This window comes from Ammospiza caudacuta, chromosome 2 (assembly GCF_027887145.1).
Source record: "Ammospiza caudacuta isolate bAmmCau1 chromosome 2, bAmmCau1.pri, whole genome shotgun sequence".
Lineage (NCBI taxonomy): Eukaryota > Metazoa > Chordata > Aves > Passeriformes > Passerellidae > Ammospiza > Ammospiza caudacuta.
In genome coordinates, this window is record NC_080594.1 from 90,129,931 (window position 1) to 90,148,711 (window position 18,781).

Here is an 18,781-nt window from a genome sequence, read left to right on the forward strand (position 1 = left end):
CAAAAAAATTAAATTAAATAATAGCCATTATAACGGTGCTATGTTACATTCATTAATCTTTGGAAAGCAGACAGATGCTATAGTGATAAGCACCAATAAAAGACAGGAATTAATTATTCATTTCATTACCAGCAAAGAATTCAAGTCACATGCAATAAGTAAGGAACAGGAGACAAAAAGGAAAAGCCATGTCACTGTATTAGCAGTCCACAACCTGAACTCAATCTTTTCTGTGCAGAGAATGTGGCAGGTGCCATAGTGAAAAAAGATGGCATGTGATCATGTAATTAAGGACTAAATCATAATATATGCACATAAGAAACAAATCAAAGCTCCACAGACAAACAACTTCCTCATTTTGCAACCCTGGGTGACAAGACCAAAGATCTAACAACACTGTTTTACCAGCAGTTTGTGACAGCAACATTTTATGGTAGATTCTTAACCAAACTGAAAAAATTGCAAACCCATCATATTGTCTACAAGAGAACTGCAGAGGGGCTCTTTCCAAGACTGTGTAGTGACAGGACAAGGGAGAATAGCTTGAAGCTGACAGAGGGTGGGTTTTATCAGGTATTAGAAAGAAAGTATTTTCTGTGAGGATCGAGAGGCACTGGAACAGATTGCTCAGAGAAGGTGTGGATGCCCCATCCCTGAATGGATGAGGCTTTGAGCAACTTCATCCAAGGTCTAGTGAAACGTGACCTAATCCATGGTAAGGAGGTTGGAACTAGATGATCTTTAAGGTCCCTTCCAAGTCTGTGAAATCAGAAACTCTACATCTACTACACTAATTTTCACCATGTGATCTACTGAGAACATAATATGGTATTCCATACACAGAGAAGAATTATTTAATCACGGAGTATTCTTTAATACTGTTGAGGAGAAGGAAAACAAAAAAAAGACATGGTAGTGAAATTAGCTTCTATTCTAGATTGTGATATGAACCTGGTTCTGTTGAGACAGTGAATTCCCCCATTTCCTTGTGCTCAAACTCATGTATCTGTCTATACTTGGTTCTTCTGACTTATTCTATTGTATAATATTCCAGAGCCACAATGAACCTGAACACAAAGACACCAGAATAAAAATTTTAGGAGATTTGATATATCAGGTTCTATTAAGTCTCTACTGAACATACACAAATTGATCTTTCCAATCTGGTCAAAATCATAGCAAGCTCTAATGGCACCAAAAAAACCAGTCACATAAATAAAAACCACATAAACCATATTCCAAATAAAACCACACTTGCCATCAGTTTTCCAAGTCCTTAAACACAGGGGCGAGGCCCTAAAAGTGTTGGGAAAAAAAAAAATCTATCTGAAGTCTTTTCCAAACTGAGTAACTAAAAATGTCTAACTAAAGTTCAAAAACTGACCATAAAGATACATTATATGAAACAGCTGAATACAAAGGACTGAAAATCAGCAAACTGCAAAGAAGATTTCACACATGCATTGCAGAACAGTTTCTTGCCTGTTTCTGCTGGTTATCTAGGAAAGAGGCTACTTAAGAATGGCATGTCACCAGCAGGATAATTTCTAGAACATGGTCCTGCCTGTTCTATTTCCTGTGAGTTCCTCAGATGGAAGAGAGATGCAAGCAACATTAACTGCCCTGAGCTTGGCTATTGTCTTGATCAAGGACACTTCAGTGGATTCTATATATTCCAGGCCATGGAGAAACCAAAGAACTTAAATATTTTGTAAATAAAATGTACTTTTTTTTTCCTTTAGTTTTTATTATTTTCTTAGAAAGTCACAACACAATAAATGTTTAAATGGATTAATTCCAATTTTATGTGAACACTTTTCAATTGACACACTTCTTTATATACAGATGACATGAAACTTATGCACATGACAGGAGATTTAAAACAATCACATAGTAGTTATTTAACATCCTGAGATGAAGTCTGGTCAATTGGTTAGCTATTAAATGGAATTAACAGGATAATGTTCAGTTTCCTAATATGTTTAAGACTTTCTCAATGTTCTTGGTGAAGTTTCTTAAAGAACAATCCCTAAGAAGCAAATCTTCAGTGTAACATTGGTATTTCTACTCAGCCGTTCTATGATCGAATTACTTTAAGCTAAACCAAAATCTCAAAATGCAATCTTTAATTTTTTTTCTCTCCAGATTTTTCTTGGTTTCTTTTCCCCCAAAAGGGGAAATCTCCAACTGCAGTAGATGTAAACTTACCTTTCCACGATCCACTCAGGCCGAACTACTTTTTCCCCTTTCAATTCTTTTATTTTGGCATTTGGAAGATTGGTGGCAATAATGTGAGTTGTTTTTGATCTGGAATAGTACACATGGTATTGGCCTCCATGTAACATCATCAGCCGTCTCAATTCATCAGCGGAGGGATCTATAAAATTAAAACCAGAAATATTTCTGTTTAGTGTCAGCAAATACAGTGGGAGAAATAACTTTAATTGATAAATATGATGCCATGGTCAGAAAGAGTGCAAACTATTGTTTTACTGTAGAAAAAAACAAGTTCTTCAAAGAACAAATCAGAAAAACATTTGGCAAAAAAATGCAGAAAACTGGTTTTGAAAACACTAATTCAAAATGCAAACATTCTCTACTTGCTTTAGAGGAGCTTCCCACAATATGTATGGAAGAAGGCAGGAAAAAATATTCAAGTAGATGTAATGTTAAACTATATCAAAAAATGCTTTACACCAACATAATACAAAATTAGATTATCTTTTCACCAGAGTTCAGGAGAATAGTTTCTACCCAGAAGCAACAGAAAATAATTAATATCAGAAGGGTTTAGCAACAGCACAAAATTCCTATTGTGTAATTTCTGATGTACTGAAGCAGTTAACTCACTCGTTCCTGACCAGGTTATTCTTGAGTTGTTACAGAGAACAAAGAATACCTTAAAAACCAACAATTTTTCTAATCTGAATTGTTTTAAAAACAGTACTTATTTTGCAAGCAGAGGTGGGGAAAACAAAAGAAAAAAGTGTTAGCTTTGGAAAATGTTTGCAGTGGCGTCACACAGACACCAAAAGATTTGGGTCAACACAAACACAATGTTTGAACAGTGAATCTAGCACAAGGTGTTGTTTTTTTTAAAGTTGAACAATACAAGAACGAGGAAAAATTTTTTAAAGGATATAGTTACAATTCCTTTCTGTCAACTCTCAAAATACATCTAACATTTCATTATTCTTCTAACTTTTAACTAAAAATAGCACACACTTTCTCCAAGTGTTACCTTTCTTACTCCAGAGCCTCTTGGACAACCATCTTCTAGAACTCTTTTAAGGGACTAGCTGCTTGAAGAATACACAAATAGTGGATTTTCACTAAAGAAAATGTCTGCATTAAACAACCAGTCCAGATGTATTAATGGTTTAACATATCCACCTTAACCTTCTTCAATCCATTTGAGCCTTGTGCTTAAACCAGCACTAATCTATCCCATAGAAGCTCTATGCATCAGTTACATAATAATCACAACATTCCTGGCAGAGATCCCTGAATAAGGCTTCTGGGGAGTTTCCAAAAGGTTATTAAGCTGCTTTACAGAAATAAGAAGAAGCATGAACATAAGCATGGTAGATTAAAAACCTTACTCCAACTGACATGCACCATCAGTCCATCACAGATGGTCCCTACAACACATAAATGTCTCTTGCTCCTCCTTCCATTATCAGTAGGCTCTGTCTCACCCATTATGTCACTCTCAGCAAGAAAACTTTGACATATTCTCCCAAATGTAAATTTAAGGCACACAATCTAACCATCACTAATTAGAAATATTAAAAATTTAATAAGTGTAGGAAGATGGAGGAAATTAAAAGGCTTCATTTCAAATACCAAGATCATAGAAACATGCAAAGATCTACTTCTATTTCTACAAGTTATGTTATGTAAGTGATACAGTAAAGCAATATTTATATTCAGAATCAGATTTTTTAAATTAAATTGAAAACCTTAATCATGAAAAACAACAGAATATACAAAACATATATAGAGTAATTGTCATGTATTTACTTAGCTGCAAATTCATGTGTTTTGCAGTTATTTCCACTCAGGATGGTAAACATGAGAATGACACAATACAGATCCTTAAAAAAAACAAAGGTTCACCTGTCAGGCCATTGACGTAGATGGCGACTCCGCTAAAGATACTTGATGAATTTCCATCCCTCTGCTGCTGTATGGCTGAATCCGACCGGAACTGATCCTCCAACTTCTTAACTTTTGCTGACATGTACCCACCCTAGTTTTTAAATTACAACAAAACACAACCCATGATGGCAGTCCTATTTCCTAATGTTTACATAGAGAAACTGGTCAATTATAAGACTGGAAAGGTAAGGAACATTTCTCCAAAATGTATTTGGTTGACACACAAAAAACAGTTTTTCAAATGAAAAATAGCAAATGCTCCACCATAAACTTATATCTACAAGATAACTGCATCTTGTTATCAACATGGCAGGATTTATTTCAGACTCCTTAATCATCTTCTTACATGAAAAGATTCTGTATATACAAAAGATTCTATATATAAAAAGCTCTTACAGAATAAAAAGAAAGAAGAAAAAAGGTGATGATGCAAATTTGGGTGCTAAATTGGTGACTCATTGCCTAACAAAACAATGTGGTTCCACGTATTTTCAGTTCTTAGATATACACAGGACAGAAGTATTCTAAATATTGATGTAAATTAGGTGCCTCAGTTATTTGCCCAAATGTAGAGTGGTGAAGACAAGTGTAAATAGTTTTCAAATTACTTAGTTTATTTTTTAAATGGTGATTTAAAACTAATCAAGGGTCTGCACTTACTAGTAATGAAATTTAGTGATTATTGTGAACACAGACTTCAAAATCTGCTAATTAAAAAATTTCTTTCAAACTTCATTATGTGTTTTCAAGTAAAGCAAAAGGGTTTCATTTATAGCGGCCGCTTAGCATGTAAAACAAAACTGTAACCCCTTTTTAAGCACAGTGTTTAGAAAACAGCCATAGGTTTAGAACATACCCATATTCCCCAGCCATCGCCATCGGCAGCTCGTTTCCGCCATCCACCCCGCCTCATGCTGAAGCTTCTGCAGAGGAAGAACAGCGCTCGATCAATTAAACGTTCATCAGTGCCATTTCAATGATGGCACTACAGGCCATTTACAGATTAGCACAAAGATTAATTTTTTTCAACCAACTTCACTGAAGTATTTGAGTTTCACACCCAATCTAGAAATGAAAGATCACACAAAAATCTGATTTCTCAGTTTTGCAGCAATGCATACTGTGGTTCCTGTGACATGCCAAAAACCACACACACACCTTTTGCTTTATTCACCCTGAATATTAAAAACTCCTTACAATGTTCACTGTCCATTACAATTTATTAAATTCTTTCTGGTCCTCATACATCTCCTATTAAAAAAGAAATAATAAAAGGTTCTTAAATACAACTGCTAACATCCATGCAAAATATTGTCCGGGTCATAACCAATCTTTTATTTCCTATTTGATACCACAGACATGGTGCAATGCAGGCAGCCACCTCCTGGTATTAGAGACTGGATTAATGGATTTACAATGGAGACACCAATGGATTTACAACTGATTATAAAACATCCAAGCATATGTTGCTGTAATGCAATACATCACATCAAAGCAAAAAAACCAAATGTGATCTTATGGTCAAAGAAAAGCCAGATGTGTAAGTGACCTAGAATGATCTATAGTTAGGTTTGTGATTTGATTCTTTGGGGCTTTTTATGTGCATTGCTTAATAAATAAATAAAGAAATAAACAAACCCAACCAGCCAAATTGCAGTTCTCCTCTATGCAAAACACTTATCCCTGGACCACAAGCTGAACACAGCCATGTCCCCAGATGAGCTATTAGTTGGCTAGAACAGAACTCCTGGATAGAAAAAAGCAATGCTTGGACTGTGGCCAACTGTTCACTACATCCAAGTGATTCATATTTACTATAGCTGTTGTAAAACTGATTTTAGAATATTGATTAATGATGTGGTAAGATCATGAGATCACTGCCTGCTATTACATCACTCACTTTTCAAACAAAATAGTTCTCTAAATAAAAAGACAAAATAGCCTTTTAGGTCTATCAGCTCTTAGAGGATCAGCACAAAACTCTGAAACTATAAAAAGGTGACTGTCTAAAGTCTTCTGTTTCATTAAATATTTAATTTATATTCTTTTATCCTCCCTAAAAACTATGCAAAACTACAGCAAATAGACAGAAGAACAACTATTTTTATTTCCATCCTTGTTTTTGAGTCTCTAGACTATCCACAGCATTGTCCAGTAACAAGAGCACAGAAGCTTCACTCAGCCTCCAGCTTAGCAGAAAGCACATATGGTTGTGGATGGAGATGACAACAACACATTCTGGTCATTTTCCTACCCAGGCCTTCTACTGCACTGTTTTGGAGACTAACTCATTTATAGTATTAACATTCCATTTCTTATGAACGTAGCTGAACACAAGTCCTAGCTTTTGTCTCTTAATTCCCTTTTGTCCTAGAGGACTAAGCAGGCATACTCTGATATGCAGTCAAACCACCTTGGATTGCAAAATACGACACAGCTGCAGAAGTTTTCATAAGTACAATCATTTTCATTGACTACTGCAAATATGCCAGATTAGGCAACCACAGAACTATAGTCAAAGCAGGTAGCAGGTATTTTGAAAAGCTAAGTATCTGTTTCATGTTTCAGGACCTCCACAAACACAGAAAGATAATTATGCACTTGGTTCTGTGCTAACAGTTGCTTGTTACTTGATACACAACTGACATATTCGCTGTTGTATGTGCAATTATGAAGATCAATCACTTATCAAGGAGATGAGCTCTACACCAACATCCAAAACAAAGTAAGACCTTCTCAAATTACTGTATTTTCCCTCTAGGTACCTGCATCTCTTACCCACAGACCTGTTTCCATGACATAAGGCCTTCTGAAATTAATTTTTAGTGGTTTGTGTTGTATCTAATAGATACCACAGAACTCTTAAGAAGCACTGAAGAAAAAGAGAGGGGATGAGCTAGATGACCACTTAAGATACAAAATTGACTTTTTTCCTGCAGAGGACAGTGTATAGCTAAAATGGCTTGATAACTTCTTTCATATGGAAAAATCTGTATTTTTTCATCTGCTGAAGTGTGTTTCACATCTATCACTTCTGGCTAAGAAATTCTTGGAGAAACATAGAAGAGTAAGTTCATGAAAAAAGAAAAACCATTAATAAAAATGTCATCTAGGTTTTTTAGATACTACAGATATCAGTGTATGAGCTCATAAGAGACACTAGAATCTTAACTGATGATTACTTTCCTCCTCTTCATCAAGGATGACAGTCTTAAAGGGTAGCTACAAAAATGGCAGAGGCTCTCTCTTCGTAAGGAGCCACAGAAAACACAAGTGGCAACAGATACAACCTCCATGAGGAAGTTTCATCTTGAAGTAGAAAAAAGTTTTTAGAGTGAGAACAATCAATGACTGGAATGCAGGGACATGCCAGAGTCCTCATGTCTGGAGATTTTCATGTTGCAATTGGACAGGGCACCAGAGAACCTCAACCAGGCTTCCCTACCCATTAAAGATTGGACTAGATACTCTTTTGAGGTCACTTCCAATCTGGGCTGCTCTATGATTCTAAGAGTATTAAAGAAAAAAAACCTCATATAAAAAAACCTCAAACTTTTGCTCTGAAAAAAACAAAGACTGTACAAAATGCATACTCTGAATCACTACAACACCAACCACTGAGAAGACAGGATTTGATAGGTCTTAACTCTGATCCCTATACAACAACATCCTGATTAACTAAAATATCTAATGCCTGATAAACTGAAGAACTGCCTTCATAAGAGCGAGCTTTTCTAAAACCTTGAAACACGTTTCATTTTTATTCGGGACACTGGAAGGTGAGGAAGAAAGATCTCTAGTCTGAAAGTGAAGCCTATAAAATCAGAATCACAGTTACGTGCCTAGTTTGATTACAATTAGAAATCAAACAAAACTACTTAGGTCAAGGTGCTAAAAACATGATGTATCAATTGCTCAGAAGTTATCTTTCTAGAGCCTACAAAACTAAAGAAGCTAGGCTGTAATGCCTACTTAAAACATCTGATAGTGATTTACCATTTCCTTAGCAGATGCAATTTTTGACTCAGTCCACTTGAGCCAGTCCACTTAAATTCTGAACACTCAGGTTAGGAACATGGCACTTCAGTGATTACAAGATGTCTCTGGCTCAAGTCTTCCCTTTCAGGGTCACAAATTATTTTTTTAATGCTAATATGAAAACCTGGGAGACTAGTTTCTCCCTTTATGGTTTCAGGAACTGAATGATGAACCAAGGTTTCTGGACTACAGAGAAACCTCTCTGCTTAAGACTTCTCCTTACAGTGTGATTTTTTCCTTAAAAATGAAGGTAACCTCTTGCAGCTGCCTTGCTGAAACCTAAGGAACAAACGAGCGTGAGAAATACCTTGCCCAAGATATATTAAACCAGAGGAAAAGTTAAGCAAGATTTTAAACATGCTCACTGGTTCATGAAATAAGAAATGTAAGGATGGTATGATGCTCCCCCTACAGGAATCATGATGAAGGGATGAGTAGGAGAAACAGTAAAGAATACATGAAGGTGGGAAGTAGAGGTGTGGGTGGGTAGACATCAAGACAGAGGACTTCAGCCATCACAAACAAGCCAATTTCAGAGTTCATCTTTCCTGTAGTTCTTTCTTCAAGTATCTAACTTGTTTCAGAACAGTTTTCTCTGTTTGCACAAATTCATTAACACAGCTAAGGGACCAACCCAGACCAAAACCACCACAGTATTATGGGGAAAAATGGTTGGGAGCACAGATCTGTGTTCTGCAATGACTCTGCAAGAAGTGAACATGGATCATCATGAGCTTTTTAATTCCACTGCAGTACTACTCCCTGCTTCTGTCATACATTTCAGCAATCTCTCTGCTAAGCATATACACAGTGCAGAGGTGTTTGCTACCTCTTCAAGTAGCCAACTTGAATCTAGCAGAATATAAACTTTATGGTTCTGCCCTACAAGAAAACATATGAACTATTTCCAAAGACAAAATGAGGCTGCACTGTGACTCAACAAATAACCCCGCCAAAGTTGTGTCTAAATGCATCACACAAGTAATGTTCCATCCAGATAATTCGATTTTTGGTAACTGAAAGCTGTATGGAAGTATAACACACTAAAACAGCTAGTCTGCATTTCTGACCAGAGCAGACATCCTGTCATTGTCCTTTAATGCAAAAGAACTTGATTTATTTAACATATTCACATGCCACAAGCCTATATAAAAGGTGTAACTCCAGCAGAAATATGGGCGTCTCGGGCCACCGCTAATGAGTATCAGAATCTTTTCTTTGAACTCGAGACTGAATTCATCCCAGCTCAGCAGGGCTTAGAAGGCTTTTCCCATCAAGTGGGTAGTCTGTGGCTTGTTTGAGTTTCATGCCTCTACATTCCACCTCCCACATCAAACTCACCACTCTGCTTGGCACTAGTCCTCAAGCTCTTTGAGCAAAGAACTATCCTACGTGTTTATACATTTCTAAGCGCAAGAGTCTTACTCTCGGCTGAGTCTTCTGGAAAAGAGCTGCTGCTATAGGGTAGAAAACTAGTTTTTTACCACATATTAAGAAGTCCAGAATCCAGCAAAAAGAACTTACACAAAAGAGCCAAAAGCTTTTTAAAAGATACTATATGCCTAAACGCCTGTGATTTCAGACAATTCAGGGTTAGCACTACTATTCTATACTGAAATTACTAATTAGTACATTGCAAAGCAACTGAATTTTATTCTAGAAGAGAAATAAAGTTTCAGGGTGAAGTTTCATAAGATGTTTGAGTCAAATTGTTGGCTGACTGCTACCAAAAGGGGTGATTCTGCTCTTCAGCCTCTGCTGGCCTAACAGGCTTTATCCCTTCTTCCCAAGCTCATATGACCCCCACATTCACAATGCTGCTATGTGCAGTTCAGTTCACTAAATCAACATAAATTTGACATAATTTTATGGTTTAGCTTTCCCCAAGTTTAGCAAGATGAAGTGACTTACAAAAGCATCAGATAAAGCCAAAGCAGACAGGCAAAAAGAGAGGAATGGATGGGATCTTAAAATTATCTTAGTGATTTCTAGAAATCAACTTTTGGGCCATGACTATCACTAATGGCAATGTAGATACAGAGTTCTAATGAGCTGGCTACTCACTAAGTAGGGCTGCTTATGCTTTTTCCCCTGCAATAAACCAAAGGGATAGGCTACCTTACCTTTTCCACACAGTAAAGGCTTTAAAAAAAAATTACAATCAAGCAGCTCCACATTGTCCCCACAGGATAAGCACTAACTACAAGTGTCTGATGCTACAGGGCCAACCAGCAAGTTCTGTTTTGCAGTTCAATCTTTGGTGATATTTTAAATAAAGAGAAATGAAATTAGATGAAGGACACTTGAACCAATAGCTATCCACAAAAACATCCAACACCATCTCCATGTCCTGTGATTAAAGATCAGAGTGTAAATTAGGAAAGAACAAACTTCAAAATCTGGGGCAATTAAAATATTAGAAAACAGTATGAGAAATTTAGAAATACCATTTTTCTAAAATATGAGCATCCATGGCATCCATACAACTCACTTAAAACATGGAAAAACTTCCAAGTCCTGCAGAAGAAACTCCTCATGAGCAGATAACTATTCTAAAATGGTGTTCTGTGCATACTTTCATTTGAGGTTGACAGCAAAGAAATGATACTCTGAGAACTTCCAGTTCAATCAGTCCCCCAGAAAGAGAACTCTTTGCTAAACTAATCCAGCTTCCAAACTGACTATTTTTGCAACTCAAAATGGTCTCTATTTCAGATCAGTTTCTCATGATCAGTACAATCATGGACTAAATACTTCACACACAAGTAACAACTAAGAAATATGAATTTCTTTTGCTGGCTAAACCTCACAATAATATGAAAAGCAGCTGTACAGCAGATAACTGTAACAACTTTATACCAGAGTTGTACAAGACAAAAGTCTTTATATCCTGTTACAACTAACATGGGAGTCTGGGACAGACAATTGTTTTACTTGTCACAACTTGAGGAAGCCTGAGCATGAGGTCCAGAAACCAGGATCACTGTACAATCCACACCAGCTTTGAACAACCTCTTTTCAAGATATCATTTTTGCTTTCATACATGGCATTTGAGATGGCTAATTCTTTGAAAAAATAGGAAGTCAGATTTAACTTGAAACCAACTGTCAATTTCCCTCTAGGAATAACACTCAGTAACATCTACAGTTCATTTATAGCTTGTCACAAGCAGTGGTTTAACCTGGTTTTTCCTTTTGCTTACAGAAGACTGGCCTCCAGTTTCAACATGTCTGCATTTTTTGGTGAAGTCATGACTTCCCCAGCCCCTTCCAGAGTTCTCCAGTGATGAATAGCTTTTCTTCACGAATGTTCATTGCTGTGTGTAACCAGGCAGCTCAATTCACTTTCTAGTTCAAGTATCACTTCTTTCACACAAGGGTTCTTAGTGCCACAAAACAATGATAAGATTCAGCAAACTTCATCAACTGGCTTCATCAGTTCTTTTCTGTGCTTAAATTCTTTTGGGGCTTCAACCCCAAGAGGACTTGGCCCATTCATAATCTTTACGCCAGCCCTAAAATCCAGAATAAAAACCATTAAGTAAAATCAGAATCAGAAACATGGTTTGTGAAACTAGGACTCTAAATACCAACACAGTGAAGAGACTGTAAATCACCAAAAGGAAATGCTCTTCTGGATTTGAGTATCCAAAACAATAAACAAGATGGTCTTATCAGCTGCATAGTTATCCTCCAATCCCCTCTGTTTAGCTATCTGTAATATTTGAGAAGGGAGAATGATGTCTCTTTTTTCTTTAAAAATGAAGACTGGGATGTTAGTTTTCTACCTAATAATCAACAGAACTTGTTTAGAAGGTTTTTGGTTTGTGCACTCAGTATGACAATCCAGTCCCACAAATCCTGCCTTCCCCAAGCAGTCTATGCTAAGGCATAGGCCAAGAAGTCAGTACGTAGCATAAGAAAACCCATGATCACTACTCCCAAATAATTAGAAGAGTTACTATTGCTGAATAATTAAGAACTTTCTAAGACTTTCCAGGCACAACTGAAACATCCTTGTAAAGCTAAAGAAAAACTTAACAAGGCAGAAAAAGTGGGTAAGTGGAGGTATAATTATTCAAAAATAACTGCAAAATTTTCATGAGGTGATCAAAGCAAGGAATCTGTGGATGCTCTGAATTTATTAACATCAAATTCAGAGGAACTGTGCTTGTGAAAACCTGATATATACTGCTTTCAGCTTCTCCAGACTTCAGCCCAGGAGATGGGTAAATCCTTCAGAAGAGACTGCATCTTTTTGACTGAATTTAGATATTTGACTACACCCATGTGCATGGGTATCTGTATGGATATGCACACACAACAAACTGAGCTTTGTTGCTGACCAGTGTGAGCGCTGGCTACCCAGACTGACCCCTCTGGCAGTAGTGAATGGCACAGAAACAAATCCCCACTCTGGGCCAGCACTGTAAGCAGTGTAATGAGAGGGTACATGTGGTTTAACAAGGCCAAGCTCAAGGTGCTGCACCTGGTGGGGGGCAACCTCTGGAATCAATACAGGCTGTGGAATGAGCAGATGAAGACCAGCCCTGAAGGACTTGGGGGTGCTGATGGCTGAGAGGCTGGACATGACCCAGAAAGCCAATCACACCCTGGGCTGCATCCAAAGCAGCGTGGGCAGCAGGGTGAGAAAGGGGGTTCTGCCCCCCTATTCTCTGGTGAGACCCCACCAGGGGTGCTGTGTCCAGCTCTGGGGTCCCAGCACAGGAAGGACATGGACCTGTTGGAACAAGTCCAGACAAGAGGCACCAGGATGATCAGAGGGATGGAGAACCTCTGCTGTGACAAGAAGCTGAGGGAACTGGGATTATTCAGCCTGGAGAAGAGAAGGCTTCAGGGTGATGGAATTGTGACCTTCCAGTATGTGAAGGGAGAATACAAGAAAAAAAAAGGAGAGAGAATATTACAAGAACAGGTAGGGACAGAACAAGAGGGAATGGCTTCAAACTGAGAGTAGGTTTAAATCAGATATCAGGAAGAAATTCTCTCCTGTAAGGGTGTCAGGCACTGGAACAAGCTACCCACAAAACTGTGGATGCCCCATCCCTGGAAGTCTTCCAGACCAGGCTGGATGGAGCTCTAAGCAACCTGGCCTAGTGGAAGGATTCCCTGCACATGACAGAGAGCTGGAGCCAGATGGACCTTTAAGGTTCTTTGCAAGCCTGACTATTCCATGATGATGATGATGGGGTTTTTTTAGGAGACATACCCAAGGCAATTGTGCTTTATGGTCAATCCAATGTTATCACTGTGCAAGTGTTGATCCTGCCAAGCTTTTCAGGGAAAATGAGACAGAAGGCATCTAGTTTGGAAATGGTAGATGATGTCAGACACTAAGGAGGACTCTTTACCCATGTATGACAGCAAAACTCTAAGACCTCAACAACTTCACCAGCAAAAGCATTGATAACTACAGATTCAGTGTTGAAATAGGTAGATCTTCTGTTCATAGCAGTGTTGAATGACATTACCTAATTTCAACTGACACTGCACAGTCAAGTTCCCAAATGCTTTTCTGACATTGCCTTTGAGAGTTTCAAAGCTGCAAAATCTTTTTTGAAGTAAAATCTTCAAAACATAAGGCTTCTATACTTAGCCTTGAAGCTTCAAGTTTCTACTCAAGTTTTCTACAGCTTTCTTTAGTCCACAGATATTACTTTTTTTCATCAACTCAGACCAACAAGACTAGGAAGCATCAGATGAAACTAGCAAGTGGAGAGATCAAAAGAAATGGAAATATTTTTTAATCTATAGCCTAGTTTATTTGAAGATTATCTGATACTGGATACCAAGGATGCTAAAAGTCCAGATCTGTTCAACAGATAAATGGAATAAAAACATATTCTCTTTTTTTAAAGGCAACAAACTACAGAAGCTCAGAACACAAAGGGAAAGTATTTTAGTGTGTTTGCTTTTTGTTAACAAAACAAACTTCTGATCTGACCCAACATGTTATCAAGTTTCCTCCTAGATTCAGAGAAAAATAAGAAGAGCACCATGTTTCTGTATTTTCCAGGAAAAATACAGGGAAAAAACAAAAATGCTCTAATTCTTCAAGATCATTGAATTTAAACTCAAATCTGAATTGTGTTCTTGGCCTGTACTGGTTCTAAGTTGGTATTTTAAGCACCTCTGACATAAACCCAGCAATGTTACACTGCTGCTTAGTGGAGACAGATCAATACAAAATGGCTACAGAGCAAAAATGGCCTATTCCAAACAAATGCTACAATTTTAAAACTTGGGTTAAAAATCAATAGAGAAGTTACAGGAAGGGGCAATGCTTAAAACTTCAAATCAACCAGAAATTACAGTAAAAAGTCATTACAACCTTACCTCTCCCCTACTACAGGTTTATTAATAGGATTCTTGGAATTGCTTACCGAATAATACAATTAGAAAATGAAAATCAAGGAATTATGACTGAAAAGGCAGTATTAGAGCTGAGTGCTCTAATGTTTCCTGAAAACAACAAGCAGATCCAGAAATTAGGAACAGTATCCTTTCAATATAAATTATTTTAGTTCTTTACTTCAACTGGGAGTTGCATTCAATTTCACAGAATGGTAAAATACACTACTTGGGAAACTGCACTAATCATTTACCTTACATGCCATGGGGTCAGGGGCTTTCCTGTTTGTAAAAATTAATAGCAATTTCATTACTTCCTTTAAAAAGCAACAGCTCCTAGGTTTCCAAAATGACCTCAGTGGAGCACAACCATTTGTTCATGATGCTAACTCATCATGCCCTGTACAAACACCTGATGTGAGCCAGCTCAAAGAGGTGAAGTCATGAACATGGTGGGCAGAACTTTATTTCAGTTTGGACATTCACTGACAACTAGAACCTGACAAAATATACTATCAACAGTCCTCAGGATTCTGCCAAAATACACCACATACCTCACATACCAGAAGATTGCCAATCTCTACGTTAATACGGAGAAACCTTAGAGTAGTTCTTGATCCTGCTCTGCACAGCTTCTGCACTGCTTTCTTGCTTTGGCATTCAAACCAATCCACCTGTGCTTGCAAGAATGACTCTGCAAGGTACCTGAGCAGTGTCTTCTCCTAAGGGAAACCACCTTTCTCTTTTCCATGGTTATTTACTTACATAAATCCAGACACTGAAGAGATGTGCACTACTTGAGGCAAACCAAATAAGGAGATTACAACCAAGAATTCCATTACAATGGGACTTGAGTAAAGTATTTATATAGAGCTGGGAATGGAAAAGCAAAATCAACAGAAGAGTTAACCACAGCATGGCTAAGCTTTACTTCTGCAAGTAACTGAATTTCAAGTCACCAGTTCCAGCACTACCAAATAGGCAGGATACCAGCTGGGAAACCTGAAACTCTGAGATAGGAAAGGAGTTGCTTTAGCCAAGAGCTAACACTGAAATTCAGGGCCCACAGTCTGCCTAGGCATTTAAAGCAAGGAATATGGAATATACAATCCTTGCTATGGGTATACCAAACTAAAATTATCTCCTAGGGGAATTTCATGGTTTCCTTAGCTACAACAGCAGCAGTGCTTAAGTCAATTTTGAAATAAAAGCCACAGGAATGGAAGTTATCATTCCAGCCCAGAATTCAGGGTTGTTCTGCACACTCACCTCTCTTCTGCTGAACACTGAGAAAGAAGCCTTTCCTAATTCTGACTTCTATCTTACGAGCACCAGATATTCCACATGAACTACAGAGTGAGGGGATCACAGACACGGCAGGCCCTCTTCCCTAAAAACATTTGTGTGTCCAATGAAATGCTGTCTGGCTTCCACATCAGAGTAAAAAGCTGCTCTTGGGGCAGAGCACTACAGATACCTGTTAGACAAAGACACTTCCACAAGTACACTGTATGACACATGTCTAAGAATTCCTCACGATTTTTAAGGTTTGCTCTCTTACTTCCAACATTTTCTGCAATTCCATGGCTACTCTCATTTCTACTTGTTTCCAATTTTTTCCTCATTTTGCTATGCTTAGGTAAACATGTGGGACTATCACCAAATGAATCTACATTATATTCTTGATGAAGGGTTTTAACATTTGGATATTTAGCTCCCTTGTTATATATACACCAGGCAAACCTCCTAAGAGCTGACAGAAATCTCAGTGATAATATACCCCTTTAATTAAAAAAGAAAAATGTTGAATTAAAAAAACCCTCTATTTTCTATGAAATAAATAATAGCTAACAAATTAAATGAGGAGAGCACATGGCAGGGTCAGGAAAGTTATTTTTTTCCTGCTTGTCCTGAGTTATTAAAAGAAAGTCTGTGTAATCACATGAATTTTTTTCTACCTACTCAAAACCATATTTAATTATTTTTTTTAATCTCTCTAGTAAATGAAGGGGATGGTAGAAAGATTGAAAATTTGTCATAAAAATTCTTTCAAGAAATCATATGGGTCAAGGGATCAGAAAAAACTAATGAAAAGTGGCACTCTGTTACAGCACACTATCACTGCACCAGAACAGGCTGTACCAGAGTGTGTGTACCATTCAGAAAGATGGACTGGTCCTAGGTTTGAAGGGCTCATTACTAAATAATGTACTAAAAAAAACACATACTGTTTTGTACAACCACTTTACAATTAAGGCTTGAAATATACTAATGAAGTCTTCCTATTGGCACTTTGCCGTTTGAAAAAAAAGTCTTTCTTCAAGTAGTTAAACATGAGTGAGTCACAAGGTAGGTGTGTGCACTGTGCCTCCACTAACACTGTCCTACCAGTGACCTCCAGTGTGACAGCTTGGGATTATTTACTAACAGGGATTTGGTACTTTATCCAGCAGAAGAAATGGACTGAATGAAAGACCAATATGGTGGGAATGGGTAATAACTACATGCTTAGGCAAGATGGCAAGGAATTTGTCAGAGATTTGGATTTCTGTCTGATCTTGGATTTCATTTGTGTCAAATGTCATAAACCTTAGTAAAACAGGATTATTCCGGAAACAAATTTTAGCTGTAACTTCTTGCAACTAATGGTTATCAGGTAACTGCTCTAGCCAGGTCTACTTGAGCAACAATTGCATCTAAATGAATAAAGAATTCAGATTATAAAATTAAAGCCCCCTGGTTTTGCCTCTTTGGATTACGGTGTCAAATTTGAGGTAGGACTGGATTTTAGATCAAGATGCACAACAAACATCAACTCATCTTTTCATTAAGACAGTTATTAACACAAGCAAAGTACTCACAGCCCTGACATTCTGAAGACTGTGATCTTAATTTTAAAGCAGCAGAAATAATGGAATATTACAGCACAAAAACCACAGAGTTTCTACTCAGAAAACCCAGACGTGCTGGTGATACTATGCTCCTCTTCCTTCTTAAGGTTAACATGCCATTAAAGCCCATTTCCCATCAGGGGCTTTTAGCTCAGTATCACAGGTCAAGTCAGTGGTAACTGTAGAGCAAAAAGCATCAAAATCAGAGGGGATGGGGTCAAGATGCGAACACATCAGTCCCTCAGTGTTGGCAAGCACGGGCTTACTCATCAAGCACAGGTCCTCCCTCTTCCCCTCGGCACACCAGTTATACCCAGCACTATTGCTCAGCAAAAGCAACTTGTGACAAACACTACGGGAAACCGCAGACCAGATCGGCGCAGCCACAGCGCGGGGAGCGTTCCAGAGGGCACGGCCGCGCCAGGGCTCGGGCTTCCCCCCTCCTCCCGCTGCAGCCCATTTCCCTGCAGTGACCCCTCCGCGCTGGCACAACGCTGTGGCACAGCCCCGCTCTCCCCGCCTCTGCCTGGGGGACCCGTGTTGTGTCTGCAGCGCAGGCCCCATGTGACACGCACAGACGCACGGACAAGACAGACAGACAGACAGACACACAGGTGCGGGGAGGGGCGGGTGACCCGGACACGCGCACACCTGGCGCGCCCCCGCGGCGCCTCGCGGCGCGCACGGGCTCTGTCCCCGCGTCCCCTCCGCCCTCCCGCGCGGGCAGCCAGGCCCCCGCGCGCCGGTTACATAACGCCGCGCGCCGTTGCCCTCTGCCTTCCCTTCCCCCCGTTCCCGCGCCGGGAACAGAACGGGGAAGGCCCAGGCCGCGGGCCCAGGGAGGGGCTGGGAAGCAGGGCAGCGGCTGCGGGCCCCGCGTCTGCCCCCTCTCCCCTCCCTTCCTCCCTGCCTTCCTTCTCCGCGTCCCGAGCCACCCCCCGCACGTCCCTCCCGCCATGGGTCCGCCTAGCCGTGGGGGGGAAGGCGCCCGCTCCGCCACCGCTCACCTTCTGCCGCGTCCCAGACACACATTCCCGGGAGCGCCGCCGCTGCCTCCTGCCCTGCCGGGCCGTGCGTGTGCGTGTTGTGTGTCTGTGGGGCTTCACATCGCGGCTCCCCCTCCGGCACGGACGGACGGACGGACGGACGCACGCAACCGCCGCCTCCTGCCCGCCTTCTTCCTCCTCCCCAGCGCCGGCCGCGCTCTCTCTCTCTCTCTCTCTCTCCCCTCCCTCCTTCTCTCTCCCCGCACCTCGCTCGGTGTCCCCGGCGCAGCCCCTCCTCCACCCCCACCCCTTCCCTTCCCGCGAGCGCGTCAC

The 18,781-nt window shown here is 39.6% G+C and overlaps 1 protein-coding gene across 3 annotated transcripts in view; it reads right to left on the minus strand.

Annotated features, from left to right (window-relative positions):
- Positions 1 to 18,687, minus strand: part of REV1 (REV1 DNA directed polymerase) — a 54,692-nt gene extending 36,005 nt beyond the window's left edge. Inside the window, exons 1-4 of one of the 3 annotated variants that reach the window (XM_058824691.1) lie at positions 18,470 to 18,687; positions 5,018 to 5,084; positions 4,120 to 4,252; positions 2,209 to 2,377 (exon numbers count right to left, since the gene is read on the minus strand). In XM_058824691.1, coding sequence (XP_058680674.1) covers positions 2,209 to 2,377; positions 4,120 to 4,252; positions 5,018 to 5,074 — 359 coding nt within the window. In that variant the 5' untranslated portion in view covers positions 5,075 to 5,084; positions 18,470 to 18,687. Of the gene's footprint in view, positions 1 to 2,208; positions 2,378 to 3,241; positions 3,300 to 4,119; positions 4,253 to 5,017; positions 5,085 to 18,469 lie in introns of those variants that run through there. The other 2 variants (XM_058824693.1, XM_058824692.1) reach the window with 2 other exon arrangements.
- Between the last annotated feature and the right edge of the window lie 94 nt (positions 18,688 to 18,781).